The 24,261-nt window shown below is 35.1% G+C and overlaps 1 protein-coding gene across 1 annotated transcript; it reads right to left on the reverse strand.

Annotated features, from left to right (window-relative positions):
• Positions 1 to 1,312: 1,312 nt before the first annotated feature.
• Positions 1,313 to 23,182, reverse strand: rasgef1bb (RasGEF domain family, member 1Bb). The gene is made up of 13 exons (XM_022680965.2): positions 22,887 to 23,182; positions 14,449 to 14,638; positions 13,220 to 13,342; positions 12,329 to 12,466; positions 8,037 to 8,288; positions 6,420 to 6,494; positions 6,087 to 6,179; positions 5,687 to 5,789; positions 4,267 to 4,442; positions 3,675 to 3,770; positions 3,351 to 3,474; positions 2,972 to 3,044; positions 1,313 to 1,872 (listed from the first exon to the last, which is right to left on the reverse strand). Exons 2-13 carry the CDS (start codon positions 14,629 to 14,631, stop codon positions 1,851 to 1,853), a joined length of 1,458 nt encoding a protein of 485 aa, XP_022536686.2. The 5' UTR covers positions 14,632 to 14,638; positions 22,887 to 23,182; the 3' UTR covers positions 1,313 to 1,850.
• Positions 23,183 to 24,261: the final 1,079 nt, after the last annotated feature.

Consider the following 24,261-nt stretch of genomic DNA (forward strand, 5'->3'; position numbering starts at 1 on the left):
GTGACATTAATTTGAGTTATTGAGTTAAGATTTAGGATAATCACCGCCCCACGTAATTATTCCTAATAATCCATAATGTATTGGATGGAGCGCCTGGAAAAAATCCAGCCATGAAGTGCAAAAGAATCTAAAATATAAAATATATTCTGTTTTTCTTTATAGTTTGGATGATTTTGGTAATAATCTGAAATGTCAGAAGACTTTTAAAAAATGAAGAACACTGAATGCAGAAGAATTATTTTAACTCCTTAACAGGCCAGCATTTTTGTCTATTTTATGTCTGATATTACACGCCTACATCTTGAGGATTTCTATTTAAGTATTAGATAAACAGGTTTTTATGTCTGATAAGAAACATTACATGAAAACATGAAAATCCTAATTATTATTGTAATATTGTAAATAATAATTAAAATAAAATATATACAGTGAAATTGAAACAATATAATAAATACAAATCATACCATGTGTGCTTTCTTAAATTTGTACAGATTTTAAAATCAACTCTTTTTATTTTTAAAAAAATATTTGTCCTCCAAACCTTTTGTTTAGTTACTGCTGACTAGTTTCTGCCTTTTTCTTTTTAATTGAAGAATTTGGGCTTGAGACCAGTTACTGATTACTAAAATTATTAAGCGGAATAAACAACTTTTACTCGTGTCTTGAAAGCGTCTCCAGAACTTATTTTACTGAAGAGAAAAAGGATTTTAAATCAACAACACTTGTAGCCCATATGTGTGCCAAGGTTTTAGGGGTAAACTGGGCGGGTGTGATGTTGTCGCCTTTAAGAGCGGATAAATTCGATTCCAGGTTATGCTGACAGGGAGAGAGAGAGAGAGAGAGAGAGAGAGAGAGAGAAAGAGAGAGAGACAGAAAAAGCGCTCAGTCAGAAACTTCACTCCTTCGTTTCTTTGGTTTTACTATGAGTGAATGAGCGACTGAGCTCTGAGTTTTCTCTTCTGAAGTCTCCATTGCTCCACCAGCCGCTCGCGTTCAGTAAAACTGAGCCGGATACTCTTTTAGAGGCTGTACGTGTGGCGTTAAGACACGTGACGTGACCAGAAGAAAAAGATCTCCTGCGAAAAGCGACCCGACACCCAGTTTATAGAATGAATGTTATATTAGGCTTAGCAGGGATGGTTGTTTTAAGCACACTGGTACCATTAAACACTATATTTTATAAATTTTTTTCTCCACTCAGAAATGCTTCTGCTTTCACTTTAGAAACAAATAAAAAATAATACGGACTGATACTTTAAAATACTGTATAAAAGCAATGAGGACACAATTAAGACAGAATGAACTCCTGGGCTCGGTTGTGTTAGAGTTTCTTTATAAGTTTATAAGGCAATATTCTCCAACTATAAACATATAAACGTACATCAGGTCACCAAAAACCATACAAAAACATTTATATAAATGATACAGTTACACACTCTATACAATCTCACTCACGCACAAACCTAGAACTTTATTTTTTTACAAGTACAAAAAAGGAAAACACAGAAAATTACACAAGAAAGCTTATAGAGCAAAACAGAAGAAGAGGTCAGCCAGCGACACGTTCTTCTTTCATCCGGCACAAAAAAGAGATACGCCCACGATACTCAAAAACCAAGCTTATTTTTACATAAATCATTTTTACATGAGGTACAGTATGAGTGGGTTTATTTCAACATAATACGGGAGCTGTGATGAGAATCCAGTCTCATGTCCTTCACTGCGGAGGAGGAAAATCATTATACAGGTCTTTTATTATACAGAGAGACGAGACGTCTGTCGTCAGTGTGCAGCTTCCTCTCAGAGCATCCTCTTCATCACTCAGGGTCAGAACATCAGAACCGAAACCCTCACATCCTGCTGAGCGACGACCTGCAGAACGCACAAAGAACAGCGTTAAAGAACGGCTATAATGCACCAAGAATAACAACAATTACTTTTGCCCTCTTAACTTTTTAAAATGTCATACAGGATCTGAATCACTTAAACGCCTACGATCTTCACCGACGCTTGTGGAGGGTCTTCTTAACTGTGCCTACACACTCAGAACCAGGCCGGGACTGAAAGGTAGATTGCATTTACTTGTAGATCTTCTGTTTCTATCTAATATGCCTTTATTACTGTATTCTCTGCACTATAAGGAGCACTTAAAATCCTTTATTTTTCCGAAAAATCGACATTATAATTTATAATCCGGTGCTCCTTATATATGAATTCTATCAGTCAGGTATTAAGGAGCAGTAAAGCCACTCCACTGAAGTACAGAGTTATACAGGAGTTTTAATCCATCAACCTTAATTTTGACGAGGAAGTACATTAAGGGCAACCCTCATTTTCAATGTAGCAGATAATTTACAAAAACAGGGATTGACATGACAGAAAAAATCTAAAAACAATAATAATAAAAAAATTATAGTGATATTAATAAAAGAAAATCTAAATAACGAAAATATAAAACTATAAATATATGTATGTATATATATATATATATATATATATATATATATATATATATATATATATATATATATATATATAATAAGGAAAGAAATACCATTTGAAAGAAAATTGAGAGCTAGAGACAGAAGTTTCAGTTTAGTTCTCCAGTACTGAGACTGAAGCAGCATAAGCATTAGCTGCTAATTGCTATTTCCCTGTCCAGAGTTTCAGAGTATTATCAGCCTGTAGCCTGCTGCTGCTGTAGCATTAGCATTAGTCGCTAAACCCAGTGCTAAAAGCTACCTCCAGTACTTGTTTAACTTTAAAAGAAAGTCTTTTTTAATTACAGTTTTGTTTACTTAGCTTAGCTTTAGTTAACGTTGTTAGCAGTGAGATTGATATTTAATATATCGTATCGTTCCTTGTCTTAATCCCATGTCTCTTTTGTACAACTTTCCCTTGTTTTCAGAACGTAGTTATTAGAGAAAGGGATGCTGTGTGGATTATGAAGAGCGCTGATGTGATTTGTTACCTGAGTGAGCGGCGAGTGTCTCTCTCCAGGTTGTTCTCTGGACCTTCGCTCTCGTATGAGGCCAGCTGGAGCTCTAAAAACAGCAGTAAAACAATAAATCATTATAAAAATGGTACAGAAAAAAAAAATACATGAAAAGGGTAATAAACCCATTCTAGAAAAAAAAAAAAAATAAATAAAATAAAAAAAAAAAAATATATATATATATATATATATATAAAATAGTTAATTGCAGACTAATTCATTAAAAAAAAAAAGAATTTTGACTTCGATTCTGACTTAAATTACTGTATTAAAACATATTTTCCATATTATTAGTGTGATTACTTATTATTAACAGATAATCTTTAATTTAATTTAATTTATTTTTAATTCTCACCGTCCTCAGTGAAGACCGAGACGCTGATGAGGTACTGCAGGGTCTTCCTGTCCCTCTCGAACGGGCAGATCACCTGCCGCCACGACAGAAACTCGCTCACCTGCTTCGCCAGCTCCCAGAATTTCTGCCATAAAAATAAAATAAAAATAAATAAAAATAAAGTTAGCTATAAAACCTAGGCAAAAACCACATAATAATAATAATAATAATAATAATAATAATAATAATAATAATAATAATAATAATAATAATAATAGGCAGTTAATTTAATGTGTTTTTTTTGTGGCAAACAATTATCTAAACTGCTCTGCAAAAATAATGTACCTCAAAGTTGATGTGTCCGTTGGGCATTCGGCTGGCACAGCCCTCGTTCAGGAAGTAAATGTCCTTAATAAACAAACTGAAGAATGGAATAACAATCTAAAAAAAAGGAGAAAGAGAGCAGAATTTAAACACTAAAACAATATTATTATAACAATAGTATTTTATGCTCTTTTTGTGACTTATAATATTCTTGCCGACATGAAAAAACATTTGTATTATATACACAGCTCTGTAAAAGATAAGATTTAAGCACTTAAAACTATGAGTTTCTTTAATTTGACCAAATTGAAAACCTCTGGAATATAATCAAGAGGAAGATGGATGATCACAAGCCATCAAACCACCAAACTGAACTGCTTGAATGTTTGCACCAGAAGTAAAGCAGCATAAAGTTATCCAAGAGCAGTGTGTAAGACTGGTGGAGGAGAACATGATGCCAAGATGCATGAAAAAAACTGTGAATAATATCAGGGTTATTCCACTAAATATTGATTTCTGAACTCTTAAAACTTTATGAATATGAACTTGATGTCATTGTATTATTTGAGGTCTATATTTGCAGTATAGAGATGTGTGTGAGAGTTTAATCTACCTTCTCTCTGGTGGTGTGAGCAGTGGCAGATCTCTGTGTCGCCCCCCGCAGGGCGGTGCGGTAGTTGTAGAAGTTGTTGGACGGGTCCATTTGATGCTCCAGTATCTCAAACTTGTCTGTGTTGACTTTGCCCCAGGTCTTCTTCAGCCTGGACACAGGGTTCATGTTCATCCCAGCTGTTGGGAAAAATTCAACAGGTTATACAAACTCAATTTTTAGGTTTTTTGTGTTTTTTAAACACAAAATGGACAATGTATGGACAAAAAATGCTGTTATAGTTTAAATTCGTATTATATGGTTATAACCCTGACAATACAAGTGATGTAAACATACTAGTGCATCTCAAAAAAAAATCCTTTTATTGTTGATGATGATGGTTTACAGCCAATGAAACCCCAAAAATCAGTGTCTCAGAAAATTAGAATATTATATATATTATATAAGAACTTTTGGCAGTGTGGGCAGTGTGTCAAGTCCTGCTGGAAAATGAAATCTGCATCTCCATAAAAGTTGTTGTCAGCAGAGGGAAGCTGTAAGATATGAAGTGCTGTAAGATTTTATAGGAAAACAAAACTGCACTGACTTTAGACTTGATAATAAAACACAGTGGATCAACACCAGCAGATGACACAACTTTTATGAAGATCCAGACTTCCTTTTTCCATTCCTTTTTCCAAATTTTCACAAACATACGATTTTTTTAACATAAGTGCAGACATGGACAGTAAAACCAAGAATCAACTAAAACTATAATTAAAACTAATCATATAATGAACATACAATGAATCTAATGTTTACACACAATCTTTAATAATAAAATATGTGTCAGATCCTGCGAGCTCCATTGAGTAGGGCTAAATTACTGATTTTAACTCTGAGCTGTTGTATTTGTTAGTTCAAAACAGATTTTCTCCATCCATAAACTGAAAAACAAAGATTTGTAGAGAGAATTTCCAAAACTTTCTCTGTATTTTTATTTTTCTAAAACTTATCCAGGCCTTGAAATTGCCATTTTCGAATTCCTTGAAATTTTCATGTTTTTCATGACCGTACGAACCCTGCATTTGGGAATGTTTTTTTATTTTAATTTAATAAAACCATAATATAAAGAACAACTGCCAGATTGATATTTTGTCAAAAAGCAAAAGATGTCAAAAAGAGAGAAGGAGATACAAACAATTTATTTGGAAGCAACAACATGCAGTATAAAAATGGTCACATGCTCTACTTTTAGCTTTAATAATGGAATGCATTTTTTTTGCATTAATTGTATTAATGATAGGAGATATAACGTGCTGTCTTCTTCAGCAAATCCCAAACACTCTCAATTATGTGATGGTGCTTTATTAATGATATTTATGACAGCTGACTGATACATAAATGTTATTGTTTGTTGTGTATATTAACATTCTGCACTTACTTATAATGGCCATCAGAGAGTTGAAGTTGCCAATGTTGAAGCATTCTCGCGCCACATCGATGAAAAACTCCAAGACCCGAGCTCTGTGCTTCTTCTTCACTGGCTAAAACACACACACACACACACACAGCCAGCAGGGGGCAGAACAGTGTTAGTGAAAGCAGAGAAAAGTGTGGGGAGGGGTTTATTTTATAGTTTTACAGAGTTTTGAGGCCAAAATCTAATAAAACATGAACTCATTTGGGCAAAACATGTTGCTTTTTAAATAAAACCAGTACATCACTGTAACACGATTGTGTAACACGGGTCCAGCCGTGAAACACCTTAGCTATAAATACCAGCGCAGAATTAATGAGCACTGCTGCTTTTATTCCTCAGAATAGCTCAGAAACTCTCTCACCAAGCAGATTTCAGTGGCTACCAGGTAACTCAGCCGATTGAACCACTCCACATAAGCCTCCAAGTTGCTGGCTCTCCGCTTGCTGAAGAAACTCTGCAGAGAGAAAGTTCCCCACGTCAGACTGAGAAAAAGAGCTCCTGCACCTCTTCCATAAATAACACTACATGATCGGAGCAAATCAACCGTTTTTCCACATTTAGCCACTGGGTCATGTGGTCTTATGTCATGCAGAAATCATTTAGAACCAGATCAGCGACGCACACAGCCCACTTAGCGGCTTCTTACATAACCTGAGCTCACATTATGTGTTTGAGGGAATGAGGGGTTGGTTACCTTATGGTTGTCAGAAGGTCTTTTCTGAGTGAAGGCCTGAACGAACTCCTCAGGACCGATATAACTGAGTCTCTCCTGCAGAAGAACGAGAAAAACACATCGATTAAATGTATTAAAACACTTTACGTACAATGCTACGATAGCCTACTTTTAGATGGGACATATTATACCTCTTTTTACACAAGTTACAATAGGTCTATGGGCTGTAGTACTAAACATGTTCATTCTCAAGTTTTTTGCACAAAATCACTCTCACATAATAAGAGTTTCAGTCCTTTGCAAAACGAGCCATTTAAAGGTCTCATTCCATCAATTTGTATTCATTCTAAAATGTCTAGTTGTGTCTCTAGTATGAATGAATGCCATAAGAGCCGTTTCTTTGTGAAAAAAGTGTGCTGGTGTTTCTATTCAGCCCTGCGTTAAATCACTGAATTATTGGTCACTGAAGTCCATATTGTAAATATTGTCCATATTTGAATATTCAAACATGCAAATATATCGCCTCTGATTGGCTAACAGCACTCCTGCTTTCCCCCACAGTCAATTTTACAGCTCTAAAACTGAAAGGGCAAAATGTTTTCAGAGATACAGACTTAGTTATAAAGAAGAGAGTGCTAGATAAAGTTAACCCTTAAACCCAGTTTAACGTCACTAAAACCCAGAGTTTGCTCTATATCATAACATCCGACGAGAACGGTGCTGCTTTGACCGGTGTTCTGTCAAGTTGTGGTGCCTTGTCAAACCGTGCTTCCCTAGTGTTTATTTAAGGTCATGATAAAAGTCAAAATCCATCGGAGATCTGATTTAAACTTAGAGTTGCTTACACAAGATAGATAGAGCTGTAAGCTCTTTAACTAACGAGACAGTGTCGGCTCCTGATCAACAAATTTTTCTGAATATTTTCTTTTACTAGTTACTGCAGACAGTGGAGGTTGAGGAAGAGTTTCATGTGCAGCATCATAAACAACTCAGAGAGACCTACTGTATTTCACACAGAACAAGAAAAAGTGGATTTTAGGGGAAAGAGACCTTTAAGTGCTTTGTTACTTTTATGCATACAAGCTGTTGCTGGCCACACCCCATGTTTATGTTGAGCGTTTACCACATGTATTAGCTAAATATAAAACACGTAAGTACTTTCAAATAATGGCTTCTATCTCTCTTATCTACTGACTTCCCTCGAACAGTAGGTACAGATCCCTCTCTTAGAAAAAAAAAAGTCTGCTGGCTAAATCTGCTTTGTACTGTCTGAGCTATTCAACTAAAATGACAGAAATGGTGTTTCTTTAAGTGATATGGTGGGTGGTGCTCTGGTGGGGGTTGATGGGTGAGGGGTGGTGCCAGGGTGATTCTATGCAGGTTTCTCTGTCATCTTTTTTAAAACAGATGGATGGATTTTTTGGTACTTGGTAGTGTTTATTGTGTTTTAGGGGCAGTTGAGACCCAAGTGAAAATACAAAAGCATATATAAAGTGAATTTTGCATAATATATTCTCTTTAAATGTCTTCTTATGTGCTTTGGTCACATCAAAATATAATCCTAAAGTATAAAGTGATCAGATTTAAATGCTCATTAAGCTGTAGGACCCAAAAATCGACGACGCTTCCCCAACTCACCATCTCGATGTGCGTGAGCTGCTGGGCAAGGATGAAGGGGTCGTCACACAAGTTCAGCACACTGTCCTCCCTGCGCACCACGTGCTGCTTCACCTTCAGACCACCCGGCTTCTCCGCTGCCGCCGCCGCTGCCACTGCTGCCGCCGCCGCCGCCGCCGTGCCAGACGTCACCAGAGACTCCTCGTACTGACCCAGGATGGTGAGCTTGCGTAAGAGGCGCTGGATCAGTCTCTGCATGGCTCTCCGGGATAACTGCAGCAACATGAGGAGACAGGAGAAGATCAGTCAGTAAAGAGCTTCTTACTCTTAGTCTTATTCTGCTACACCGACATGTTCATGCCTGTGCAGACTGAGTACCAAACAAATGCTAAAACGCCACAAGAGCGATGAGCAAACACATTACACTCACTGATTCATCAGGAAAACTAAGAGGAGGGTTGTTATATTGCTATTTACTGTGATTACAATGTAATAAATCTAAACTAGATGACAAAAAAACACTCCAAAAATGGTAAATATTATATTATAAGCTGTTATTGCTTATAATATAATAAGCAGGTAACATCTCCAACCTCCAGACGGGGGTTTAATGTAGGGCTGCACAATATTGGAAAAATTTTACATTGCTTTTTTAACCAATATATATCGCGATGTATCAGCCCAGCCCCCACCCGCGCTCTGTCTCGCATCCGGACCAATCAAGAGCTGAGTCTGCGCCGAGGTCTCAAAACCAGAGAAACAGTAAAACAACAGTAATTGGTCCTTTAATCAGCATTTAAATGTCTTTTTAAAAGGTAAATCAGAGCGCTGGACTGAGCAGCACAGCTTTCCACATGTGCTCACGTTTACAAGCACGTGCCCAACCATGTGGATGGAGGCCATGCGTGCAGTTACCTTGTGTTTACTCTTGCCCCTCAATTACCTAAAACAGGCAACACTACACCATTCTCAGCAATACATTGATGAGTTGATGGGTAAATGATGTCTGCTTAAATGTAAAGACAATAGTGTTTTCACAAAACCAAAATGTCTTTAGACTTTTAATACAATACCTGCCTAAATATCTCAATACTGATAATGAAACAAAACCACAGCTAAAACTTAAAACCTCAGAAATGAATGGAATAATAGAAAACTGAACATAAAGAAGTAAAAATGTGTTCTTTTATTAATAATAAAATAAGAAAAAAAAAACAGAAAAGATGAACAAAGTGAGATTTTTTCGTTATTTAAAGTAAGAACATAATAAGTTTATGTATTTTCTTTGATAGCTCTTTGGAATCAAAATTCGAGAAAAGAACCCATTGTTTTGATTCACTTAAAATAAGCCATTTAAAAGCTAGGAGACAATTATACTTAAAAAAATCCCCTGATATTACGTCATTTATCATGCGATATTTGTGGTGTTTGAACTTTTTGAGGAACTTACACGATGGGTTGAGCGTAAAGTCGGTTAATTGAGTAAATCGGATCATGAATAGAGTGCAAATTTGAATCATTGATTCGTCATTTTTGAGATAAATGTGTCTTTGATTGTTAACCAGTTTTAAACATCTTTCCAATGTTGGAGCCTAAGGTCAAATTTAATGTTGATTTTGACAGATATGTGACTTTGATTTTCAACCAAAATGTATATATTTTCAATGTTGGAGCTTGATCAACTCAAAGTTGGATTTTAATGAATATATGACTTTGTTTTCATAGCAATACTGTGCTTCTGACATCAACCTCATTTTCATTTCAACCAAAACTGATGTCTGTTAAACATCTTTGTTCCATTAAATTGATGTTAAATGAGTTCAGCGATGTTCTGCTGGGTACCAATAAGAGTCCTCTGCTGAGAGTCATCAGCCTCCTACATTCTCCTCCATCTGCTATATGACTCAACTGTACGGCTCCCTGCATAAGAGCTTCTGCCAAAAGGCAAGAAATGTAATAATGTGACATTTACAAAGACCGGGTTGTGTTTTTGTAATTATCATAATTATGTGAAGAGCATGATTCATCAAAACTCGCAATAAAAGCCTCGTCTACATCCTAAAACAGGGTTATTGTTTAGAGAGCTTACTTGCATTATTCTTCTATATCTGAACTGCAAAGGCTGGTATCATAATTAATATTATTAATAGTATATTCTGCAGTCCAGTATTGGATAGAGAGACCATGAAAACTACAGTAAAACTAAAAAGATGTCTATACAAAGTTTTATCTGTTAACTTGTGTTATCAGGTTAAAGCAGAAGATAGAGAAAAGCTGTTAAACACCCTAGGAATGCTCATTATTGTATCATTCACAATAAAATCTCTTTTATTTTTAAAATAATATAATAATAAAGAGACAGTGTTTGTTCACCCTAGCTGTGGTAATTAGTGTTATCTGGCCATTATATATCAGATTAAACTGTGCCTTATGAGCAGTTTAGCTCAAATAAAAGGAGTATATTTGATAGCTGGGTTGGATCAATACCAGATCACGTTCCCACCACAAGCAAACCGCTTCAGAGTTAATTTTGATCCACATCCCAGTGTGATTACTGTTTTCACACCTGCTCAACTGAACCGCACCAAGAGTACAAATCAACCAGAGTCCCTTTTAACTGAACCAAATAGTGCTAGTGTGAAAACACCTCAATCTCCAAGATCTTAGATTTTATCTTTGACCTCTTACCAGTAACAAATATGATATTCAGACATTTATGATCCTAAAAATGTACTTTTAAGCAATTCCCAGAGCTCTGATATAAGCAAAAGCATTTAAACTTGCCAAGTCCACTTTCTACTCATTATTTTTCGACTGCTCTATTTTATTTGCGGCTGTCTTTTTTATTTTAAATTTATATCAACCATCTTCTACAGCTCTGGAAAAAGACAAGGCTTTAATCTCTGTCTGGGAAACACTCTAAAAATATTTTTGACCAAACTAAGAAAAATCAGAAGTAAAACTTTGAATCAGGATTTTTTTTTAGTAAACTAAGTAGAGTTAATGGGATCATTTTGGCCTTATTCTAGGGTGCCAAGACTGTGCTTAATCCATGTCTTTTTGTCCAATGACAAAAAATAAATTACGTACAAAATGTATGTAAATTGAGACGTGATTATATTAAGCAAAAAAAAAAAATCGGCTTCTGGGCTGAGCAACATTTTCCTTTATTTTTGTCTTAAATTTGGACAAAAGAATCAGAATAACTTTATTTCTGACTTTTTGTGCATGTATATTGAGCCAAATTCAGACTGATTAAGATTATTCCTAAAATAAGCTAAAGACAAACATTCATATTAAAGAAAAATATATATAAAAGTATACAGCTCTGGGGAACAATTAGAGATCACTTAAAAATGATGTGTTTCTTTGATTTTACCAAATTGAAAATTGAAGAGGAAGCTGGATGATCACAAGCCATCAAACCTGAACTGCTTTAATTCTTTTTAGCACCAGGAGTAAAGCAGCATAACGTTATCCAAAAGCAGTGTGTACGACTGGTGGAGGAGAACATGATGCCAAGATACATGAAAAAACTGTGATTAAAAAAACACCAAATATTGATTTCTGAACTCTTTAAATGAAATTTAATGAATATGAACTTGTTTTCTTTGCATTATTTGAGGTCTGAAATATCTGCATTTTTTTTTGTTATTTCAGTTATTTCTCATTTTCTGCAAATAAATGCTCTAAATAACAATTATTTTATTTGGAATTTGGGAGATATGTTGTCTGTAGTTTATAGAATAAAACAAGGATGTTCATTTTACTCAAACATAAACCTATAAATAGTAAAATCAGAGAAACTGATTCAGAAACTGAAGTGTTTACAGAGCTTTTTACTTTACAGAACCTCGAACCTTCGCTCTCACGTGTCAGATCCAGCAAAGCCTCAAAACGTGAAGAAAAGCGGCCCTCGCACCTTCTGAATCACACCCAGCACCCTGCCGCCCTCATTTCTTCACATTTCAGCCCGTGCCATCCAACAGCCTGAACGCTGCCAGAGAAACAGAGAATGCAGAACACTGAACTCCAACGCACTAAAACCGTGAAGCCACCTGACAGGTTGCCTAGCGACGGATCAAAGAGAGGCCTTGAAACCATATAAGCAGAAAGCGGAGTATAAAGAGGCAACGATGTCACCGGCTCTCCTGCTGCTGTTGCCGATCAGTGATGAGATCAGTGACAGAAAGCATGACATCATCCCTACCAGTCCCTTACTAGCAGATCAATCAATGCTCAATAAAAGGAAGTGGAGGATGAGGATGAGGAGGAGGAGGAGGGAGGAGAAAAAGTAAGGATGCTGCACTGACCTCATCCCCAAAGGCCAGCCGGTGGGTCATCTCCTTCAGGCTGCGCATCATTCGCTCGTCCCTGAAATCGTAGGGAAACGTCTCTGTCCATTCCGTCAGCAGCTGCACGATCTTCGGAGCGATGTCTCTGATACGTTTCTGATAAAAGAAAGCAGGAAAAAGGGATTTTTTTTTAAGTTTGTAAGACGCTTACTGTGTATACCATACATATACATCACTTCTGTTTGTGTGCATTGAAGTCACTGTAGTCATAGAGCAATAAAACACCATCTAGTGTGAATTAAAAGGGGTAAAGTAATTTAAATTAAAAGTACATAGACTATAATGTGCAAGCTAGAATATAAGTGCTGTAAATATATTAAAGTATACTAAAATACAGCTCTGGAAAAACAAAGAGACCACTCCAGTTTCTGAATCAGTTTCTCTGATTTTGCTATTCATAGGTTTATGTTTAAGTAAAAGGAACATTGCTGTTTTGTTCTATAAACTACATTTCTCCCAAATTCCTAATAAAAATATAATCGTCATTTAGAGCATTTATTTGCATAAAATGAGAAATGACTGAAATAACAAAAAAGATGAAGAGCTTTTAGACCTCAAATAATGTAAAGAAAACAAGTTCATATTAATAAAGTTTTGAGAGTTCAGAAATAATCAATATTTGGTGGAATAACCCTGGTTTTTAATCACAGTTTTTTTTCATGCATCTTGGCATCATGTTCTCCTCCACCAGTCTTACACACTGCTTTTGGTGCAAAAATATATCATCCATCTTCCTCTTGATTATACTCCAGAGGTTTTCAATTTGGTAAAATCAAAGAAACTCATCATTTTTAAGTGGTTTCTTTTTTTTTCCAGAGCTGTATATATTAGTCATAGTATAATACATACCTTATCGATCTGTGGGTCGCCCACTCTATGATGCTCCACACACAAATAACACACCCGGGACATCAGCTCAAACGGATGCAGGAAGAGACGGGAACTCAGCAGGAAGGTGAAAATGTACGACCTCTGAAATAAAGAGAAAATAACACTGTGTTTAAACACCTACCTATAATCTATTCTGCAAACATTCAGTTCTCATTTACAGGTAATATCACAGATCACAGCCACATGCGAGTCTTTGTTTGAGGAAGTTTATCAGAAAAAAAAGGAAAATTTTCCTTTAGTAAACTTGAGTATTACTTGATACTACTTGACTACTCGATTGATTACTACTCGATTATTCGTGATTACAAAATTTAAAATAATTTTTTTCCAATAAACGATATTGTTGGCATTTTAGGTTCATTAAATGGCACTAATATAATAAGAATATAATATCATAACAAAGGGATTATACCCTTTTAAAGACAGTAAAACCGCGGGGAACCGTGGGTCTGCACCGCACCATGACATGCGGCCCCGGTCTGTCCCAGCTGGCCCTCGTTGGACTGGCATAAAGACCTTGCCTCACTTTGTGAGTGCAAACACAATGGACGATATCATGATTATTAAAATGATTGAGGTCATGTCCATTTATTGCATGATAAGTCGATTATTTGATTATTGTTACAAACCTAAGAGATACACAAGAAAAACAGGCCCATTAATTCCCTTAACTTCATTAAATTCATTATTTTAACTTGCTTAAAGTTATTAATGTAGTCAGTAAATAAAAATAATAGTACCTATCTATTATTATCTATTAGTAAAGGTGTGATTTAATAATTATAGAAAACTGAAAACACTCTGTTCTCATACACAGGTAGCCTTGGTCCAATGTGGGTCACATTTGAGGAAGCTTATGATTTAAAATAAATACAGGAATTTATTTATTTTTATTTAATTTACCACTTAAAGTTATTTAAGGAGTTGGTTAATATAATAGTATCACATCAACAGTAATGTGGACATTAGTCCATTGTGTGTCCTGTATAAATAAGATTATCAGACTTCATTAAACTTGATTAAATACATGATTCCCAGCAAGAAAGTGAAGATGTACGACCTCTAAAATATGAAAAATAATACTATGTTAAAACACCTACCTATAATCTATAGGTATACATGCTTATTAACAGTATTTGTACATTTTTATATAATTGATATTGTAGCTGATATGTCCACATGCTTACATCCGGGTAATAATCCACTGTGGGGACGAGGTGCTGTATAAGAGCCTCCAGAGAGCCGGAGACGAGGTTGTTGTCGTGATAGACCAGACCTCCATAGCTCTCCTCCACGGGTGTGTAGTGCGAGTGGCCGCTGCCGTAAGGGTTGGGGATGATCTTGGCTGAGAAGGGAGTGGTCTGGGGCATTCTGGTCCTGAGGGAGAAATTAGCATCTGTTAATACAGTCCGGAAGACCGTCTGCCGCTCTGCAGTCTCCGTACAGGCCACGCTCTGTCCTATATATGCTCTTAACTCTCTTAACGCTGTTATTGGATTAGGGGACGGTTCTCATGGGCGACTGGCTTTAATGGAAGCTCTTTCTGGTTTACTGAACTCCTCAGCTGAGCTCAGTTTACACTGGGTAAAGCCTGTCTTGGATTTCGGTTATTGGTCCAAATGTTGTCTAAATACTGTATGTTGCATGCACACAATGCTGCATTAATAATAATAATTAACAATCAATTTGAATATGTTCCTATTCTATACACAGCTCTGTAAAAAAAGAAGAGAGCACTTAAAAATGATGAGTTTCTTTAATTTTACCAAATTGAAAACCTCTGGAATATAATTAAGAGAAAGAACTGCTTGAATTTTCTTAGCACCAGGAGTAAAGCAGCATAAGGTTATCCAAAATCAGTGTGTAAGACCGGTGAAGGAGAACATGGTGCCAATATGAATGAAAAAAACTGTGTTAAAACCCAGGGTTATTCCACCAAATATTGATTTCTGAACTCTTAAAACTTTATGAATATAAACTTGTTTTCTTTGCATTATTTGAGGTCTGAAAGATCTGCATCTTTTTTTTTCATTGTTTGCAAATAAATGCTCTAAATGACAATATTTTTAATTGGAATTTTGGAAAAATGTTGTCTGTAGTTTATAGAATAAAACAACAATGTACATCTAACTCAAACATAAACCTATAAATATCAGAATCAGAGAAACTGATTCAGAAACTTTTCAGTGCTCTCTTATTTTTTTCTAAAGCTGTATAAAGTCAAGCTTTGCACTCTTTTAAGTACAATTATGTACTTCTTTTTCTTAGTGTGTCTCCAGAAAAAAAAGATGTGCAGGAAAAACATTTTTAATTTTTTTTACATTTTAAACTCAGGATTTTCACTTCATTTTACTTCAAAATATTTTACCTCCTCAAAAATTCACACCATTAGTTTGTTTCTAACACAAAATAGTTTAAATAGTGTTTTAACACCTTTTCAGACCTGAATTTTCAAACCTGTTTTCTGTCTGTAATGCACAAAAAATGAAACTTTAATGCTAAAATATAGAATCTATGTAGAAAAAAGTAAATAAATAAATCCAATTAACATAAGTATTAAATAGTTTAATATTTAATCATTTTTATTTCCATTGCATATTGAACTTTTTCTTTCATAAACCATCTCTAAACTGTAAAAACATGATTTAAAAAGTGTTCCAAATCACACTGAATTATTAAAAAATTTGCGGTTACTTTGCCTCAATGGATCTAATAGTACTACTGTTTTTCCAGTGTTTTGCAGTGGACATGGCCAAGCTAACTCTACTGTTTCTATGGGTAATAAACTTGTTTATTGGATGGTTTATATGGTCAATTCTGGTGGACAACAGTGTACAACAAAAAACTTAAAAATTAAAAAAGAAAATACACAATGTCCATTGTAATGTACAATGTACAAAGCAAATTACACTAATCCATTTATCTCAGCAATATGAGTGTTTTTACTTGAATAAAAACACCACATATGATTTAAACAGATGCAAAAAAACAAAAAACACAATAAAATGTAACAAGGCATTCTCATCTTCCACTAAGTATATCCTAAGTTATATCCTGTGAGCCAATTAAGCTGATAACAAAGTGTGGAGATTCCAGATTTCTCATGGATGCTCCTCAACCAGCATGTGTCTATTATGTTCAGTTTCATCAGCAGAGATGCACAGATAAGAAGCTTTTTCTTTACGGAATTCCCACAATTGCCTAAAACTTTTACACAATACTGTTTATTTAAAGTATTATATAGTTTATGGGAGGCTTCAAAAACTTAAATTAAATTTAGGAGGCCTTCACAGTATTTATATCGATATCGAAATTATGTTGTGTCGACCGAAATTAAGAAATATATCGTTGTATCATCCAGCCCTAAACTATAAAAACATTAGGGCTGGACCCGAATATTCGGGTATTCGGATATTCGTTCGTTGAGTAGGTATTCGGTTTTTAATTTTGGTATTCGGATATTCGTTTTTTTTCTCCTTTCCAGAGTTCCACCTCACTCTAACCACTTCTGTTTTCGCGGGTCCCGTCAGAATATCTTGCGCGCGGGACAGAACTGAACTGTTATTGGCTGGAGCGGGAGTTTAATCCAGACGATGCGGGAGCAAATTAATAAATAGTTAAGAAAACTGTAATAATTGTAAAAAAAAAAAAACTAAAGAAAACTCTCAACGCGCAGGATGGACCGACACACACACGCACACACCGATGGTGTTTGGACTGGGGTAAGGAACGGGACCGCACTATGTGGCGGGCGGGCGCGGGATTAAAAGAAGCAATTTTTTTGCGGAGCGGTAACGAGACAGAAACGCGGGAGCGTGGAAGAGTGGGTTTAAAAATCAGTCTCGCGCAGACCTCTATTATACATGATAAAAAAAAATGCAAGCTCTTCGAAACTGATTTATATAATAAAACGTAAGGGGTAATGTGGCAACAGTAGGGGCTAAATCGGTTACAAAAGCCTGGCCTACAAAAATGATGTCTGAACGAATTTCCTCTTATCTAATATAATTTTAAATGGTTTAAAAATATAAAATAATTTCTAAGCAAACGAAATATTTAATATTGAGCTTATAGCCCAAGTGCAAAAATACAAAATCAGTAATACGACTATGCCCTGCACAATCCTTAAACCGAAATAGACCAAGTACAATAACGTCATTAACAATGACTTTCCTCTACTCTAATATAATTTAACATGGTTTAAAAATATAAAATAATTTCTAAACAAACGAAATATTTAATATTGAGCTTATAGCCCAAGTGCAAAAATACAAAATCAGTAATATACCCTGCACAATCCTTTAACCGAAATAGACCAAGTACAGTTTACAATGACTGTCCTCTAATATAATTACCAATGTTTAAGAATATAAAATACTTCCTGAACAAACGTTTTTTTTTGTTTGTTTTTTTAAGCAAATAGCCTAAGTGTGAAAACACAAACAGCAATTTACTGGGCTGGCTTGCGCAGCGGAGAAACCGTGCAGCAGCCTCCTAGCCTGCTTATGCAGCGGATAAGCCGCGTGTGGGGCAGCAGAAATTCCGGGATGAAAACACAAAGAAATCTGAGCTAAAAACACAGAAAAAATATGGGGGATAAAAACACCAAAAATCCGGGGTGAATATGTCTCGTCGGTCAGAGCAAATTGAACATTTTTCAGTGGATTAAAGGGGCCGTGATTTGCTTTTTTTTATTTATTTTTTTTACCTCTTTTTTTAAAAACGAATATTCGAATATTCGCTTCGAATCAGTGCCGAATATCCGGAGCTCAAAAAACGCTATTCGGGCCAGCCCTAAAAAACATAATTTTAAAAGTGTTCTAAATCACAGTAAACTGCTCAAAATTAGATATAACATTGCCTGAATGACTAAGGGTACTACTGGTCCTTTCTGATGGACAACAGCTCTCTAATAGTGTTATATATATCCTCTAGAAACCATGTGTCCTCATATGTGGACGTTACATTCTTCCTCTCTGCACCATGATACTTAATTTTTTTTAAACGTTGACCCTTTGGCCTCATATGGAGACCACTGCTTATAACTGCCTATAACATCTAGTGGTCCCATGATCAGAAACAGGGGCCAGGTAAAAATTATCACCAAAAGGTATGTTTATTTATTTGACCCAAATGGCGAGAATAATGTTTTAACGTTAATTTAGGTCCTACTATTTAGAAAATAACTAGGAAAAATTAAATGCACACCGTGCAAAAGTCTGGGTCTCAAGAGGATATATCAAAACACTTCAAAATTAAGCAAATACACAATGCCCATTCTAATGTATGCAGAGTCTAAAAGGGTTAAGGGGAATCGGTCTGTAGTTATAACCTGATTTTCTTCATTTTTCCTGCTTCCACTCATTTAATCACCATTTTATTGCCTCCATATGCACCATATTTATCTTTTTTATCATTATCTTCTACAAGACAACAGTTGGGCTACGGCTAGACTAGTGGGGTGGTGTTGTACACGTCTGTTTCCTGAATGTTGCTGGACTTGTTTCACCATAAAGATTGATGAGTATGACCTCACTAGCCCAAGTTCCTTGTGGTGAAATGTCTTTCTGCTTAAAGTGCATGATGAAGGAGACGGTGTGAGTTAATGATTGACTGTAAACTAAGAGTAAAGGTGTGGCTGGTGCTCAGAAAATGCTGAAAACACTGTTCTCATACACAGGTAGTATCAGAGGTAGCTATCAGCCATATGCGAATCTTGTTTAAGGAAGGTCATCAGGAATAAAAAACATTTTTCCTTCAGTAAACTTGATTAGGTTGACCGTGATTACAAAAGCTCAAAGTTAGTTACACATTATATAACAATATCAGATACACAAGAGAAACAGGCCCATCAATTCCCTAAACTTCATTAAATCCATTATTTTTACTCGCTTAAAGTGCTTCATGTAGTTGGTTATTTAAGACAGTAGCAGTCTATGCACAGGTAATATCACAGGTAGCTATCAGCCATATGTGAGTCTTGTTTGAAGAGGTTTATCCGGAATAAAGAACATTCAGTAAACTTGATTTATTATTAAAAGTTAGTTAATAATATCAGATAAAAGAAATACACAAGAAAAACAGGCCATTAATTCCCTTAACTTCAATAAATTCACTATTTTAACTTGCTAAAAGTGATGTATGTAGTCTGTTAATAATAATAATAGTAACAGTCTGTTAGTAAAGGTGTGATTTAATAATTATAGAAAACTAAAAAACTATGTTCTCATACACAGGTAGCATTGGTTCAATGTGGGTCCTATGTAAGGAAGGTTGTGAATAAAAATAAATACAGGAATTTATGATTTAACTTACCACTTAAAGTTTAGTCCAATAAAGCGTCACATTAGTCCACTGTGTGTCTTGTATAAATATGGTTATCAGACTTCATTAAACTTGATTAAATACATGGGTACCACATGATATAATAATAATAATAATAATAATAACGATAATAATAATAATATTTTAGGGAAACAGGCATAGTATACAAACATTGGCAAATGTATGGCATCATAATTTAATTTATAATTCAATTTATTATTTATTATTAATAAGGTATGCTGTATTGTAGTGTAAAAGTCATAGTGTATATTTAAGCCTCCTCATTGTGAAATTGTGAACGAATGGAAAGTTGTGAACTTTCCCTGAGCTGGTGTCAGAATTGTGCTTCTTTAGTTTTTCACTAGACCGCCAAGTCAAAGATAATACAGGTGTTATTGAAACAGAAAGATCTTGGGTGAGATACACTTCCATTTGCTGCTTGTTGTTCCAGCATTTGGCACATTATCCCCATGGTTACAGTGCAAAGCTGTATATAAACAACATATAAACATATATTGTTTTATTTTATAAACTACGGACAACATTTCTCCCAAATTCCAAATAAAAATATTGCCATTTAGAGCATTTATTTGCAGAAAATGAGAAATGCCTGAAATAACAAAAAAGATTCAGAGCTTTTAGACCTCAAATAATGCAAAGAAAACAAGTTCATATTCATAAAGTTTTAAGAGTTCAGAAATAATCAATAATTGGTGGAATAACCCTGGTTTTTATCACAGTTTTTTCATGCATCTTTGCAGCATGTTCTCCTCCACCAGTCTTACACACTGCTTTTGGATAACTTTATGCTGCGTTACTCCTGGTGAAAAATTCAAGCAGTTCAGTTTGGTTTGATGGTTTGTGATCATCCATCTTCCTCTTGATTATATTCCAGAGGTTTTCAATTTGGTAAAAACAAAGAAACTCATAATTTTTAAGCGTACTTTAGAGGGAGCACATCTGGCCTTTTAAAGACCAATATTACCAATATTATACCTTTGAAGGTGGAATTAAGAAAAATTTACCTTTGAGTACAAGGAAAGTACGGTACCACTTTAAAATAAGGCTCCTTCATAAAGGGTTTATAAAGGAGTTTAATTATGTTATTAATTAATACAACGCATACATAGAAGGGCATTCATTTATTATTTTACTGTTAAACCTCAGAAAACATTAAATAACTACACTGACTTTCCATATTTTAGTAGATATGTTAATGCTAATTGATGAAAAAAAACAGGATAACATTAGGATACGTTTTATGGGTTGAAACTACTTATTAATGGTTTATAAAGTACTTACAACTTATTTTCAGTTTTCTATAAGCACTAACTTAAAACAAAATACTTTTACTTTTGTTACTGGGGCAATAAATGGTAATAAATGGAGATAAAATGAGTGGAAGCAGGAAAAGTGAAGAAAGTCAGGTTACAACAGACGGTTCTCACTTAAAACACACTTTCTGACTCATCTTTGTTGGAAACAAATCAATGGTGGGAATGTGTGAGGAGGAAAAACAGCTCCAGGGAGCAGCTCAAACAACATGGCTGAACTCTTATCAAAACAAGTACCTGCAGATACGGATCTCACCTACTGATTTCAGACTTATTTTATCCATATTATGGTGCTTAAAATAGTGCAGAATAAGGGGAATTTGGGGTTTGATGTTTTATTATACACCTCAAATAGCAAATAAGGCAGGCAAAATACATTTATCTAATAAAATTAAGAATTTTAACAGTACTTTAGCAGTAGGTTAGCCTTAAGATTATAAAGACAAAGTTATTTAAACCCCATAACCTATCTAGCTAAATTTAACATTTATTATAAGACCCAGTTATTTAAACCCCATAACCTATCTAGCTAAATTCAACATTTATTTAGTTAGCTGCATGTAATTGACAATAAGTGTAATCCTAACAAGTAACCTGTGGAAAGACCATATACTGTTGCTATATAGGTTACAATATTTTACCCATATTAAGGTGCTAAATACTGCAGAATAAGGTGAATATAAAGTGTTAATGTCCTTTTATACACCCAAATACTAAATAAAGCAGTAAAAATGCAGTAATTAAGGCCTAAAAATACAATTGTAAGAGTGCCAGTGCTTTTCAACCTTGCAGAGTTGCAGTTATAGACTAGCTTAGGTTAAGGTTAAATTACAATAAATAAACCTCATAACTTACAGCATAAAGTCTGTTAATATCTAACATGTTTATTAATCTAGTTAATTGCCCTTTTATTTAAAGTAGCTAGCTGCATTAACTTAAGATGCCAACACAAGAAGCTAACTAATGTGTGAGGTGTGTACAGACCATAGACTGTAGCTGGTTTTGTTATTTTATCCATATTAAGGTGCTAAATCTTACATAATAAGGTGAATATTAAGTGTTGGTCTCCTTTTATACACATTAAAACTGACATAATGCAGTAAAACAAGACAGTAAAGTAAAAAAAGGAAGAACTGTATGCTTTATATTACAGGAAAGGGTGCATTGTGTCCTTCTATACAGATATTAAAGTTATTAAAGTAAGAGATAAAGGATTGTAAACAATATTTTTGGTGAATATGGCAGGAAAGGGTGAATTTTGTGTGATGTGTCCTTTTATACAGGTATTAAAGTGAATAAAATTGAGAAATTAAAGATTGTAAACAGTGTTTTGTTTTAGAATATTACAGGAAATGGTGAATTTTAAGTGTTTGTCCTTCTAAACAGGTATTTAAAGTTATTAAAGTAAGAGACAAAGAATTGTAAACAGCCTTTTGTTAGTAAATACTGCAGGAAAGGGTAAATTTTGTGTGCTGTGTCCTTTTATACAGGTATTAAAGTTATTAAGGTAAGAAATTAAGGATTGTAAACAGCATTTTCTTGTGAATATTTTGTGTTGTGTCCTTCTTTACAGGTATTTAAAGTTATTAAAGTAAGAAATTAAGGATTGTATCACAGGAAAGGGTCAATTCTTTCCTTCTATACAGGTAACGTTAAGTTATTAAAGTTAGTTTTTTGAGAATATTGCAGGAAAGGGGGAATTTTGTGTGTTGTGTCCTTTTATATAGATATCAAAGTTATTAAAGTAAGAAATGAATGACTGTGAACAGTATTTACAGCTAGGTCAGTTAGCTTAGCTAAGCTAACTAGTCAGTTTTACACGTTGCAGGTAGCATTAGTACTAAAAAAATCTAAATTCACATCAACATTAAGGTTAAATCGCGTTAATTAAACCTCACAGCCTGTAGCATAAAGTCTATAAACGTCAATAATCTGAATTGTCTGTGTATTAGGCTGCAGGGACTTACCAGTAACTTGTAGAGTAACGTGTAACGTGTGGGCGGACGGGAAAGATCCTCGACAACAAAAAAAGCGAAACCGATGCAGAACCCAATCCCGTCCAGATTTCTCTTTACAAAACGATAAAATATATAAAACAGCGACTTCTCTCGCTTCCTAACAGTCTCTTTATGTAGCCCGTGCCTCTGTTTTTCTGTAAAATCGCGAATATTTACGCTGAGAAAGTTAAACCCGCAGCGCAGGAACTTCCATTGTTAGTCCCGTAGGTTAATCCAGTGTTTCACTGACTGCTGGAGGAACCGCGCTGGAGCCATTAAGAGGAGACCGGGCACATAGGCCCCGCCCACTCCAGAGAAGTAACCAATCATAGTTAAGAACCTGAGAGTTAAACTATTAGAGCATTCTTATTGGTCAGCGCCGCGTCCATCACCGTTTAAAACAGTCCAGTGGCAGTTTGAATATCCTGGGGATCTGAGGGATTGTTTTGGTGGGGATGGGCTACACACTGACAGTGCTTTTAGTCCAATTACCGTTATTATAAGTGGTACTAGAGGCGATACCCAGACATGTATAAAGTACTAGAAACCCAGATTTGAGTAAAAATACAAGTACTCTATCATAAAATGTGAGTAGAAGTTAAAATGTTCTTTAAGCATCATACTTAAAAGAGAACTCCTGTGTAAAACTGACTTTTGGTGTAGTAAAACATGATAAATAGCCCACCTCCGCTCTCCTGCAGCTTTTCGAGATTCAGTAATTTTGTGCTTTTTGCCCAGCACTCTTTACAACAGACACTTCGGGGCATATTGTAAGTTACTCCTGCAGATAAATTACTTTTTACACTGTTATCCAGGTTTTTAACAAGCTTCTTGTGCACTTTTAAAGTTATTAATGCCTCGTTTTAAGTGTCAGGGCTCTCCGGATTCTACCAATGAGATGTGGACCTATTTGAGCCTGAATAATGGTGTAACAAATGGTTTATCAGCGGCAAATTATGCCCCAAGGCACCTGTTGTGTGGCGTTGAGTGCTAGGCAAAAAGCACAAAATTACTGGATCTCGGAAAGCTGCAGAAGAGCGGAGGTTGGCAATTCAACAAAGATTAGTACTCTTTATCATGGTTTATTACACCAAAGGTTCATTTTATCCTTTAAATAGAAGGACTAAAGTATTTAACATTTTTTAATACTGCAAGTAGTTTATTCTAAAAATTTGTGAAAGTGGTGAAAGTAAAAAAGTGGTGAAAGTAAAAATACAAGTATTGTGTTGAGTAGTTATTTTAGAAAGATGTCAAAAGTTTAAACATTTTGTTTATACTATTCAAAATGTTTAGGCTAAAGAACACACATTTACTGTAAGTTGGCTGCAGCAACATCACAAGAACA

This window comes from Astyanax mexicanus, chromosome 20 (assembly GCF_023375975.1).
Source record: "Astyanax mexicanus isolate ESR-SI-001 chromosome 20, AstMex3_surface, whole genome shotgun sequence".
NCBI lineage: Eukaryota > Metazoa > Chordata > Actinopteri > Characiformes > Acestrorhamphidae > Astyanax > Astyanax mexicanus.